The sequence below is a fragment of the Pituophis catenifer genome, unplaced genomic scaffold, assembly GCF_029215685.1.
Source record: "Pituophis catenifer annectens isolate HBS135680 unplaced genomic scaffold, rPitCat1.0.hap2 SCAF_10, whole genome shotgun sequence".
NCBI classification, from domain to species: Eukaryota; Metazoa; Chordata; class Lepidosauria; order Squamata; family Colubridae; genus Pituophis; species Pituophis catenifer.
Genome location: NW_027256890.1, coordinates 21638704 through 21652135, shown reverse-complemented (window position 1 = coordinate 21652135; position 13432 = coordinate 21638704). Strand labels below are relative to the sequence as shown.

General features: G+C 45.7%; 1 protein-coding gene across 1 annotated transcript in view; it reads right to left on the bottom strand.

The window, feature by feature from the left end:
* Positions 1-641: 641 nt before the first annotated feature.
* POLA2 (DNA polymerase alpha 2, accessory subunit) overlaps positions 642-13432 on the bottom strand; it is a 28665-nt gene continuing 15874 nt past the window's right edge. Inside the window, exons 15-18 of the mRNA XM_070950837.1 lie at positions 10106-10212; positions 4047-4106; positions 2340-2466; positions 642-849 (exon numbers count right to left, since the gene is read on the bottom strand). Coding sequence (XP_070806938.1) covers positions 703-849; positions 2340-2466; positions 4047-4106; positions 10106-10212 — 441 coding nt within the window. The 3' untranslated portion in view covers positions 642-702. The remainder of the gene's footprint in view (positions 850-2339; positions 2467-4046; positions 4107-10105; positions 10213-13432) is intronic.

Genomic DNA, 13432 nt, shown 5'->3' with positions numbered 1-13432 from the left:
CAGCATGCTTTAAGATGGGTGGACTTCCACTCCCAGAATCCCCCAGCCAGCATGCTTTAAGATGGGTGGACTTCCACTCCCAGAATCCCCCAGCCAGCATGCTTTAAGATGGGTGGACTTCCACTCCCAGAATCCCCCAGCCAGCATGCTTTAAGATGGGTGGACTTCCACTCCCAGAATTCCCTAACCAGCCTGCTTTAAGACGGGTGGACTTCAATTCCCAGAATTCCCTAACCAGCCTGCTTTAAGACAGGTGGACTGCAACTCCCAGAATTCCCCAGCCAGCATGCTTTAAGGTGGATGGACTTCAATTCCCAGAATTCTCTTCCTTGGAGAATCAAAGCAGCCCACTGCACATCTGCCAAAACTTCATTTGTGGGGCAATTCGGATTCCATAGGGCTCGCCGAGAAGCAGGATTTGTACCTAACCCAAATCAACAAATTCATATATTTATATAGGTTGATATCAGAAAACAGGCCTGGATAATATCTTCTTTATCCAGAAGAATGATGGAAGATGTCATCCAGCTGCAGAGAACCAGAAAGCCAATGTCAGGAGACTTCAAGGAGATGCCGTCCAGATGTTTGGGTCGCCCAGATTTTGGGATCTCCACATCGTTGGAGAAGGAAGGCATCTCCTTAGCTCATCCTCTTGATGGCGAAATGTCTTTTTGTCCAGCTTCAGGTGTTGACAGAACCTGGTTAGATCTTAATCACTTGCGCGGCGATGCACGGGCTCTTCCGCTGTTCCCCGGTGACGTGTGGCCGGACCCACAGCTGCGCGTAGCTGCCCCCCACTTGTCCTTTGGTCAGCCGGCTGGGGTTAATGCAGACGCACCCCAAAATGTCCTAAAGGAGAAGGCGAGAGGTTTTAAAATTAACCAAGATTGTTTGCAGGAACCTGGGTGGTTGGATGAGATTGTGTTGAGTGAGGCATCCCAAACTCGTTATTTGAGCTTGTCCTGTTCTTTCGTAAAAATTTGTAGTAATTTCCCGGATACAGAAAATCCAGTTGTACATTTCATGGATGAGCTTTTGGGGGAGGGGGGGGTGTTAAATGCAAGGCAAGTCCTCGACGTACGTCCACAATCGAGCCCAAGTTTTTAGGTCGCTTAAGGGAGACATTTCAGTGATTGTATTGTATTGATTGTATTGATTGTATTGTATTGTATTGTATTGTATTCTATTCTTCTATGCTATTCTATTCAATTCTATTCTATTCTTCTATGCTATTCTATTCTATTCTTCTATGCTATGCTATTCTATTCCTTCTCTATTTCTATTCTATTCTATTCTATTCTATTCTATTCTATTCTTCTATGTTATGCTATTCTATTCCTTCTCTATTCCTTCTTTATTCTATTCTTCTATGCTATTCTATTCTATGCTATGCTATGCTATGCTATTCTATTCTTCTATGCTATGCTATTCTATTCCTTCTCTTATTCTATTCTATTCTATTCTATTCTATTCTATTCTATTCTTCTATGCTATGCTATGCTATTCCTTCTCTATTCCTTCTCTATTCCTACTCTATTCTATTCTTCTATTCTATTCTATGCTATTCTATGCTATGCTATTCTATTCCTTCTCTATTTCTATTCTATTCTATGCTATTCTATTCTATTCTTCTATGCTATGCTATTCTATTCCTTCTCTATTTTTTCTCTATTCCTATTCTATTTTATTCTTCTATGCTATTCTATGCTATGCTATTCTATTCTTCTATGCTATGCTATTCTATTCCTTCTCTAATTCTATTCTATTCTATTCTATTCTATTCTATTCTATTCTATTCTATTCTATTCTATTCTATTCTATTCTATTCTATTCTTCTATGCTATGCTATTCTATTCCTTCTCTATTCCTATTCTATTCTATTCTATTCTATTCTATTCTATTCTATTCTATTCTATTCTATTCTATTCTATTCTATTCTTCTATGCTATTCTATTCTATTCATGCAAACACCAACATGGAATCAAGGTTCAAACTCAGCGAAGGACACATTTTGCACGGCACGGAGTCCCAAATTTGATCCTGCAATAACGTGGGGAAGAGTTTTTTTTCGCCTATAACCCCCACCCCGCCCCACCCCCACGTACCACCACCTCCCACCTGGCATGAGACACCCCGTCGCCCTCGGCGCTTGCTATCTGAGCCCATCCTTCATCAAAAACCATGAGGACCGGAATCTTGGGGTTATTTTTAGGAGCCAGACCTAACAGCTTAAGTATACCGTGCACGCAGGCCCCCCAAGGGTGGGGCCGCCTTCCTAATTTTTCTTCCCACCGCCCCCCCCCCCCAAGCTCAGCTCATCGTTGGCGTCTCCCCCCCACCTTAACGAAGTATTTCAGGTCGGACGGCGTGATCAAGAGGTCCGGCGTGATGGGCAGGGAAGCGTGCGGGAAGAAGCGCTCGTAATCCACACTCATGTCCTCGGGGGGCGGGTAGAGAGGATAGTAGCTGTTGAGAATATTTTTTTTTAAAAAAAGGAGGGGGGTTGGGGAGGGAGAAAAGAGATCGAGTTATATACCCCCCCCTTCCCCAAATCCTTTGGCTGGACTTCGAAGGCCGCGCCCGGCAGCTGTTTCTTCTCTTCTACCCATCAAAGTACCAACGCGATGATGCCAAGCTGGGCTCGGCGAAGCTGCCGCGGCTGCCGCTAATTCCAGGATCGTTTCTCCCCCCCCCCTCTCCTGGGAGGGTCGGCATCTCAAACCTCAGGGCCAAATAAAGGCCAGTGTTCTCAAAGGCCTGGCCGGCGGCACGTTCCTCCCCACCCCATCCCGAGGAGGAGCAGCTGCGTTTCTGGGGCTGTTCGACTCGAGGGAAGCTGGCATTGGAAATGCCCACTAGGAAATTTCCTCTCTTTGGGACGCGGTCAAAATGAGAATGAGAGAGAGAGAGAGAGAGATGGGGTGGAACGAGAGGATCCGGCAAGCCGTGGTTTATTTCCAAGGTGGTTTGGTCCATCAACTCACTTTTTCTTTCCTCTTTCTTCCTCTCTTTCTCCCTCCCTGTTCCTTTTTTCCTTTCCTTTCTTTCTTCTCTTTTCCTTCCTCCTTTCATCTCTTCTTTTCCTCCTTCCCTTTCTCTCTCCCCTTGCTGTCTCTTTTCCTTCCTTCCCTTTCTTTTCATTCTCCTTTCCTTTCACCTTCCTTCCTTTCTTCTTTCATTCTCCTTCCTTCCTTTCACCTTCCTTCCTTCATTCTCCTTCCTTCCTTTTTCATTCTTTCCTTTCATTCCCCTTCCTCCCTTTCATTCTTTCTTCTCTTCCTTTCATTCTCCTTCTTTCTTCCCTTCGTTTCATTCTCCTTCCTTCCTTCGTTTCATTCCTTTCCTTCCTTTCTTCTTTCATTCTCCTTCCTTTCTTCTTTCATTCTCCTTCCTTCCTTCCTCTTTTCATTCTCCTTCCTTTCTCCTTCCTTCTTTTTCATTCTTTCCTTTCATTCTCCTTCCTCCCTTTCATTCTCCTTTCTTCTCTTCCTTTCATTCTCCTTCTTTCTTCCCTTCGTTTCATTCTCCTTCCTTCCTTCGTTTCATTCCCCTTTCCTTTTCTTCTTTCATTCTCCTTCCTTCCTCCCTTTCATTCTCCTTCTTTCTTCCCTTCCTTTCATTCTCCTTCCTTCCTTTTTTCAATCTCCTTCCTTCCTTCCTCTCAACCCTATGAAGCTTTTCGTGAAACATTCTTCACACCATAAAACACCCGTACTTCTTCGTATGTCTGAAGACTTTAATTCTTCTCTCTGGCCATCTCCTGGAAAGCCACGTTTGAAACTTCACCAAGCCACGGCTAATTGGGCATAGATTTCTTTAAAATATATATAACGAACCAGTGCTCTATTCATAACCATGAGGACTAGAATCTCCCTTTGTTCCCATCCATTGTTTGAGAATGCAGAAAGCTTCACTTTAAAATTCTCTATCCTCCCCTCGGGCCCAGCATGAACACAAACTGCATTTGGAGCGTGTCTGTTTTTGTGTATTCGTGGCAGGCTAAGAATCTAGAACAAAACACAAACCGTGGTTCCGAAGTGGCTTACCTCCGCTGAGTCAGGATGTGTTTGAGAATTCGAGAAAAACGATCCTGAAGGCTTGAAGAACTGAGCAGGGGTGGTGAAAAAAACAGAGCAAGAAAGGTAGGGAAAAAAATATTTAAGAGTTTGATCGCTGAATAGACTTCCGGGCTGGCCTACCTTACAGGATTGTGTTGAGGATAAAAATGTATAGGTAAAGGTTCCCCTCGTACATACGTACTAATCGTTCCTGACTCTAGGGGGCGGTGCTCCTCTCCGTTTCAAAGCCGAAGAGCCAGCGCTGTCCGAAGACGCCTCCGTGGTCATGTGGCTGGCATGACTAAACGCCAAAGACGCACGGAACGCTGTTCCCTCCCCACCAAAGGTGGTCCCTATTTTTCTACTTGCATTTTTTTTTAACGTGCTTTCGAACTGCTAGGTTGGCAGAAGCTGGGACAAGTCACGGGAGCTCACCCCATTACGTGGCACCAGGGATTCGAACCACTGAACTGCCGACCTTTTGATTGACAAGCTCAGCGTCTTAGCCCCTGAGCCACCGAGTCCCTAGATAAAATGTAGGAAGGGACTAAGTTGATTGGCTTAGAAAACTGTTTGTCAAAAAGAGGATTAAACTTGGCTCTTAAACAAACCCACGATTGGCTTTTCCTCAGTTGACTTTTCCTACCTGAGCAACGGGGGTTGGATTAGAAGATCTCCAAGGTCCCTTCCAAATAACTATTTATTTATTTTAATATATGTTCCATTTATACATTTTTCTTTTTTATGGGCATAAAAAAAACTCCGTATGTTATCTGAACAGTATTTTGCCTGGGTACATATTAGTTTTGAAAGAGATATAACAATACCCTGTTTCCCCTTCCCCCCCCCCCCCAAAAAAAATAAGACATTCCGATAATAAGCCCAATCAGGCTTTTGAGCTGCATGGCAATAAGGCCAAGCGCTTACTTCAGGGTTCAAAAATAAATATAAGACAGGGTCTTAATTTTCCGGGAAACACAATAGATTGATAGATAGATTAGATAGATAGATAGATAGATAGATAGATAGATAGATAGATAGATAGACAGACAGATAGATAGACAGACAGATAGGAAAGAGAGATGATAGAGAGGTAGAGATGATAGATATAGATAGATAGATAGATAGATAGATAGATAGATAGATAGACAGATAGATAGACAGATAGATAGACAGACAGATAGGAAAGAGAGATGATAGAGAGGTAGAGATGATAGATACTGATAGATACTGATAGATAGATAGACAGACAGATAGGAAAGAGAGATGATAGAGAGGTAGAGATGATAGATACTGATAGATAGATAGATAGATAGATAGATAGACAGATAGATAGACAGACAGACAGATAGGAAAGAGAGATGATAGAGAGGTAGAGATGATAGATACTGATAGATACTGATAGATAGATAGATAGACAGACAGACAGATAGGAAAGAGAGATGATAGAGAGGTAGAGATGATAGATACTGATAGATAGATAGATAGATAGATAGATAGATAGATAGATAGATAATAGATAGATAGATATGAAAGAGATGATAGGGAGGTAGAGAGATGATAGATACTGATAGATAGATATAGATATAGATATAGATATGAGAGATGATAAAGAGGTAGAGAGAGAGATGATAGATACTGATTGATAGATAGATATAGATGAAAGAGAGATAATAGATAGGTAGAGAGAGAGATGAGAGAGAGATGATAGATAGATACAGATACCCTGTTTTCCCTCCCAAAATAAGACATCCCTTGATAATAAGCCCAATCGGGCTTTTGAGCTGCATGGCAATAAGGCCAAGAGCTTATTTCAGGGTTCAAAAAAATGTAAGACAGGGTCTTATTTTTGGGGAAACACAATAGATAGACAGACAGACAGACAGACAGATAGCTAGATAGCTAGATAGATAGATACCCTGTTTCTCCCAAAATAAGACATCCCCTGATAATAAACCCAATTGGGCTTTTCCTCGATAAGGCCAAGTACTTATTTCAGGGTTCAAAAAAAAATATAAGACAGGGTCTTATTTTCGGGGAAACACGGGTAATCGTAATGGTAATCGTATAATTACGTGATTAATATCAATATTAATCACATAATAATAGTACTAATAACTCTGTTATTCTGTTATACCTACTCCATATATTTATCCTGTTATTCCTGTTATGCAACGATCCATTTTAATGAATCCTTGCAATTAACACCTCTTTAAAAGCAACCAATGCCAAAACCTCCGGGAGAATAGGGGGGGAAATTTTGCTTTTGCGTCCGTCTGTAACACAATCCTACTAGGTCACTCAAAGATGCTTATCTCGTATGAGGTCATAAAAACAGAGTCACGCTTTTTTTTTGGGTTTTTTTGCAAACCCCTCATATGTTAGTCACAACATTTACTTGCAGACGGCTTAGTCATGGCTATTTAGAGTTGTTATTTTTTTTTTAAAAAACAAATCTCTTTTATCGCATTCGCTCTGGATGAAAGGGTTCATCTTTTTAAAGAAAAATAAAACGCGTCAGAAGATTCTAGTCCTTAAGAGGCAGCTCAGCGAAGGCTGATTGATGACCACAACTGGGAACAGAATTTCCATGGTGAAAGCAAGGCAGCTGTTAAGTGAGTCGCACCAGATTTTTTTTTTTTGCCCTGGTTGTTAAGCGAATCAACTGCCATTGTTAAGTGAACCATGCGGTCGTTAAATGAATCCAGCTTCCTCCATTGATTCTGCTAATTGACCGGCTGTTCAAAGTTACAAGGGCTCTGAGAGAAGCGACTTAGGAACAGGTCCTCATTCTTATGACCGTCGCGGCATCCGGTCGTGTGATCAGAATTTGGGCACTTGGAAACTGGCATGTACTTATGACGGTTGTTGCAGAGTCCTGGGGGCAGGTGAATTTCCCAGCCGGCTTCCGACAAGCAGAGTCAAGGGGGCAAGCCGGGTTCGCTTAACGACCACATTTCACTTAACGACGTCAGCAATCTGCCTTAAACCCCTTTTGCTGACTTCCTGGCGGCGACCAACGAAGCAATATCTGTAATTTAGATGTACGTTTATAATATTTTAGATGTTATGGTTCTAAATATCCGTAATGTTTCTAGATTTTATATAATGCAAACTTTTGTATTTTGATTGAAATGTGACGTACTCAGGAACTCAGAATAGAATCGAGTCGGAAGGGACCTTGGAGGTCTTCTAATCCATCCTCCCTGCTCAAGCAGGAGAAACTGTACAATTTCAGGTAAGTGACTTGCTAGACCCGTGATGGCGAACTTATGGCACGCGTGCCACCTGTGTCGCCTGGCACGCCAGCTTAGCTCCGGGAGTCTCTGGAGGCTGGGGACAGCAAAAAACATCACTTCCCGTCCAACTGGAAGTTGGGAAATGGGCCGGTTCGGGCCTCCGAGTGGGTGGGGAAGGCTGTTTTCGCCCTCCCCAGATGCATAGAGAGGATCTGGAGCCAGGTGAGAAAGAAAAACGGGCCATCACGTGCCAAGAGCGGGGGGGGGGGAGGGGGGCACGGGGGGGCGGGTCATACGTGCCATGCGCGGGGCGGGGCGCATAGAATTATGGGTGTGGGCATGCATGTGCACGAACCTCCCCTGCCCCCCCCCTTTCTGGCACGTGATGGCAAAAAGGTTAGTCATCCCTGGTTTAAACTCTTCCTAAATGTGAATGCGATAAATACAGATAGTCCTCCACTTGCAACAGTTCATTTAGTGACCGAAGTCACGACGGCACTGAAAAAAGTGACTTATGACCATGTTTCACACTTATGACCGTTGCAGCATTCCCCCCATGGTCATCTGATTTACATTTGGAGATAATATTTATGACGGCCGCAGTGTCCTCAGAGTCACGCGGTCCCCTTTTTTTGCGACAAGCAAAATCAACGGGGAAGGCGGCTTCGCTTAACAACCGTGCAGCTGACTGACTGAACTGCAGCGATTCACTTAACAACTCGGGCAAGGAAAGTTAGGTGGCGCAAAACCCACCTATTCCCTTAGCCACCGAAAGTTTGGGGCTCCATTACGGTTGTTAAAAGTCGAGGACTACCTGCCAGAATGCTCCAGCCACGGAGGCAAAAAGAGGTCATCCAATCGGGCGCAACTCCCTTTCCCCGCTGTCTGCCCTTGCTTAGCAACGGAAATTCTGGTCGTTAACTTCTAAAGGCTTGGAAGGCATGCAAACTTTCTGACTGTCTGGGAGAGCCACCGATGACCCCCTTCCCGAGTTTCTTTCTCTTCCTCCTGTCGCTTGTGAGCTGCGTGTGAGTCACATCTTATTCCTCCATCGGTGCGAGGGACGGCATTTTTCTCTCACACTCGCTGCTCTCTCCAGATCACCAGCGGTGTTTCTCGGCTTACGCAACCGAGATTGTGCAAGAGCCCAAGGATTGACACGCTCACTTCTGAATCACTCCACACACCCCCTAGCAAGGAAGGGGGAGAGGGGGGCAGTGTTAGCCGGCTTCTTTCGTAGGCTCAACATCTGGAACCAAATCTTTGCAGAATAAAAAATATTCGTTTCATAGGAGGTAGTCCTCGATTTACGACCGCCACACTGAGCCCAACGTTCCCGTTGCTAAAGCGAGACATTCGTTGAGCGGGTTTTCGCCTCCTCCGTGTGACGTCATTCCTTGCCGCATTGGTTAAGGGAATCCCTAGCGGTTGTTAAGTGAGGCACACGGTCGTTAAAAGTGAATTTGGCTCCCCCCCCATGGACTTTGGATGTCAAGAAGGTCACCGAAGGGGATCGCAAGATCCTTGGACGGTCATAACTGCGAGTCAGTTGCCAAGCATCCGAGTGTAAATCACGTGACCATGAGGTCATGGGGGGGGGAATGCTGAAACGGTCATAAGTGTGAAAAATGGTCCGAACTCCCATTTTTTCCCAGTGCTGTCATAACTCTGCAACCGTCATAACTATGAGTCCGTTGCCAAGCACCTGAATTTTGATCCCCCGATTCTGCAAATGGTCATAAGGGTGAAAAATGGTCATAAATCACTTTTGTCAGTAACATTAACTTCGAACGGTCAAACTGTTGTAAGTCAAGGACTACCTTATTCTACTGCCCCAAAAGGAGTCGGAAGTCAATGCTATTTTTTTTTTCTTTCCCCACTGTTTCTACCCTTTTAGAATAGAATCACAGAGTCGGAAGGGACCTTGGAGGTCTTCTAGTCCAACCCCGTTTAGGCAGGAAACCCTATAAACCATTTCAGACAAATGGTTATCCAACATCTTCTTATACAATTCTGGTCCGCCAGCAGCCTGCGAAGCTGGCAGCGGAGTCAGACAGTGAGGAGGCTGGGGAGGGCCATGGGCCAGTCCTGGAGGCTGGGGAGGGCTCTGCATCGGAGGCAGAGATGGGGCCAGGGCCATCTGGGAATTATGCGCAGACTCCGGAGCCTCCAGAGGCTGACAGCAGAGAGGCAGAGGAACAGGAGGAGCCTGTTCCTAGTGCACGCATGCGCAGAGCTGCCAGAAGGCAGCAGCAGCTAAAACAGAGAGGACGACTCAGGAGTAAAGCCAGGAGATGATTGGCCCCTCCCATAAGGCTTAAAAGACCAGCAACGGTTCTTGGCCTCTTTGTCGGAAAACAACGTTGATAGATTTGTTCCTTGTCTTGCCGCATTTCTTTGTCGGCGTCTTCTGCTTCTGAACTTTTGCCAAGAAAAGCCTTTGGCAGGTTGCCTAATTAGACCAAGGTTGGTGATAAGGCGGAAGGATTGTGCTATGAAGAATTTGTTTGGAATTAGTTCGGACTACGCTGAGAATGAGTTAATTCTCAGCTGTTCCAATAAATTCTGTTTGTTTTCGAACTGGTTGCATCTGATAATACTTACTTGGGCCTGGGTCACAACAAATTCTTACACTCCAACATTTTCTCTCTTTCACTTTTCCTCCCCTCTTTTACATTTATGGGGTGGGGGGGGGTTTTTTTGAATTATTTTACGCTTTGTTAAAAAAGAATAAAAATTTTGAACCATGTAAAATATTTTGCCATTCCTCCCTCCCTCCCTCGTGTGCAATGATAGCAAGGATCCTACCGGCTGATTTCTTCCGCTCCCATGTGGAAGAGCAAATCCACCGAAGTTAATCCGAAAATCACCCCGTCGATCTCTAAGGTGCAAGGATCGGAGACGAACAGCACTCTCTGGAATTTGGGGGGGGGGGGGGGGGGGGAGGGAAAAAAACCAACAACACCGATAGAGGGATTAATTCAGAAAACTTTTTTTGAATACTGTCGCCAAAGTAACTAAGGAGCTCAGTTAGATTTCCTAAATCTTGGTTGGCACCGACGATCAAGCCAACATTCCAGTGGTGGGTGTCAAAAATTTTCGCTACTGGTTCGGTGGGCGTGGCTAGGTGTGGGGCGGGGGAATGTGACTGAGTGGGAGTGGCCAATTTGCCGTCACTCGCGCCCTCTCAGTCACATATCACCCCCCACACTTAGCCACGCCCACACCACTAGCGAAAAAAATTGGAATTTCCACCTATCTACACCCGCCCTCCCTTCGTCAGTTGCTCCCGTTTCCCCTTCTTTAGCGGCCCTGGCCCCAGCCCCGCTTCCTCCTCCAACACCGCCTCTTTGTTCGGACTCCTTACTTTCCGCGGCGGCTGGTCCAGAGTTCGAAAGGCAAGCTGACTGGAGTTTTCGGCGGCCCCCAGCCAGCCGCTGCCGGAAAGCAGCTCGCAAAGAAGCAGGCTGCCGAAAAGTACCGGCGGTCGCGGAAAAAAGCTGCTGCCGTCACCGCCATGTTCTTTGCGCATTAGACTTGCAAGGCAAAGGGATGTGCGTGCATGAAGAACATGGCGGCGATGAACATGGTGGGCGGGGCGAGCAAGCAGCGATCGAGGGACCGGTTCGGGGGCGGGGCCAGCCGGCGATCGCTACCAGTTCGGCGACCTTGGCTAAATTTCCACCAACGATTCGCGCGAACCGGCTGAATGCCACCTCTGCAACATTCCCCAAGCCAACCTTCTTCTAAAAGGGCTGGAATCGCAGCTCCCAGGATTCCTCAGCTACCGTGGGATTCTGGGAAATGAAGTCCCCCAACCACCCCAGGCCTACTTTTCATTAAACAGCAACAGACAGGACCTGTGGTTAATTGTTGCTGGGGAATTTCACCGCTTGAGTAATTATTATTTAGGGCTTTATTATTTCCCCATGGGAGTTGCCCCAGCAAAATACAAACATCCCCAGCAGCCACTGAGAAGTTTGAGAAAGTTTTCTCTTCCTGCTGTTCTTGGATCGGGCCCAACGAGAGGGAATCCCCTCGGCTTGTCACTTTTGAAAAAAAGGAGGGGTGTGTTTTGTATGTGTTTCTGAACTACACACCCAGTTCCTTGCCTGCCTTTTCTGAAAAGGGAGATTTAAAATACCGTGTTTCTCAACCGTTGGGCAACTGGGAAGATGTGGGGTGGGGGAGAACTTCAATTCCCAGAATTCCCCAGCCGGCCCTGAACAGAAAACCAGCACCCCCAGCCAAAATGAAAAGTTGCCCATTTCCCCTTTCAAAGAAGTTTCTATATAAGCAAAGGTCTTCAATTTCCGTACCTTGATGGTACAGTGGTTAATGCACCCTGTTATTAACACAGCTGCCTGCAATTTCTGCTGGTTCGAATCTCTCCAAGGCTCAAGGTTGACTCAGCCTTCCATCCTTTCTAAGGTAGGTGAAATGAGGACCCAGTTTGTGGGGGCAATAAGCTGACTTTGTATATAAATATACAAAAGAATGAAGGCTATTGCTTAACGCATTGTAAGCCGCCCTGAGTCTCCGGAGAAGGGCGGCATATAAATCAAATTAAAAAAAAAAAAAAAAAAATTGGCAACTTTTTAAGACTTCTGGGGCTTCAACTCCCAGAATTCCACAGCCTGGCAATATCTATATATCTATATATCTATATATCTATATATCTATATCTATATCTATGTTTTCTGAGGTTTTCGCGGGTGTTTGTATGTAGGTCTTTGGTTATTCGGGTTTTCCCCCGCGTAAAATTGGAGGTTTCTTGGCAACGTTTCGACGAAGTCTCATTCGTCATCAACCCCCCATCCAATCAGAGCACAGCCAAACCCCCAACCAATCAGAACACACCTCCGCCCAATCAGAACACAGCCAAGCTCCCACCCAATCAGTTCACACTCCCACTGGCAGTTAAAAGGAAGAAACAGCTGCGATCACACACATTGCTCCTAGAAGCACGAAGCCGAGAACACCAGCCTGAAGATGACGAACGAGACTTCGTCGAAACGTTGCCAAGAAACCTCCAATTTTACGCGGGAGAAAACCCGAAAAATCAAAGACCTACACACACACACACACACACACGCACACACACCCTCCCCACTTTTCCAGGCCAAATCCAGCAAAAATAAACAGCTCTGCCCAGCTCTGCATTTTTCCTCCTTCTTCCCGACGCCTCTTTCCTTTCATGACATGTCCGTGTTGGCAAACCTGTGGCACGCGTGCCAGAGGTGGCATGCAGAGCTCTCTCTGTGGGCACACGTACCGTTGCCAGCTTCTCTTCAGGTTTCCAGCGCGCCAGCCAGCTGGTTTTTGTGGGTGCCAGAGCACCGGAAAATGGCCTGAAAACGGCTGGAAAAATGGCCCAAAATGGCCAAAAAAGAGGCCGTTTTCTGGCCATTTTTGGGCTGTTTTTCAGGCGGCTTCAAAACAGCCCGAAAAAAGGGCATAAACGGCCAAAAAACTGGGATGCATGCACCAGCCAGCTGGTCTTTGCAGGCGCCAGAGCGCCGGAAAATGGCCCAAAAAACAGCCCAAAACAGCCAAAAAAAGGCCGTTTCCAGCCATTTTTCAGGTGGCTTGAAAACAGCCCAAAAAAACGGCGCCCAAAAAATGGCCATAAATGGCCAAAAAACAGGCAACACACGCCAGCCAGCTGATCTTCAGGTTTCCGGCGCTGGGTTTGGGCACTTGGTGCCGAAAAGGTTCGCCATCACTGTGATATGTCATTTGGGCTCTAAACTCCAGAACAAGGAGCAATTTTACGGCTGGTTCTTACAGCTTTCCCAGGGAGCCCTGTTTCAGTGTGAAGTACACCCCCCACCCCCTCAAAAAAGAGAAAATGCCTGGGCTTCCTAACATCTTTTTGCAAAAAAAAAAGAAGAAGAAGAAAATGTCGTGTAAATGTCCAACCCAGGATATCAAAATGTAGAATAAAAAGGGAGAGCAAAGCAAGCAGAAGGGAAGAGTTCGTAAAAAATAAATAAATAAATGCAACTCAGCAAGCACGGAAGCGAAGTACGTAAGATTTCTGAAACTTGAAAGGGGAAAAAAAAGTCACAATTATTTCCTCCCTTCCAAACCGGTTACGCTTTGCACCTAAAGCCTGAGTCACTCTGTCGTCTG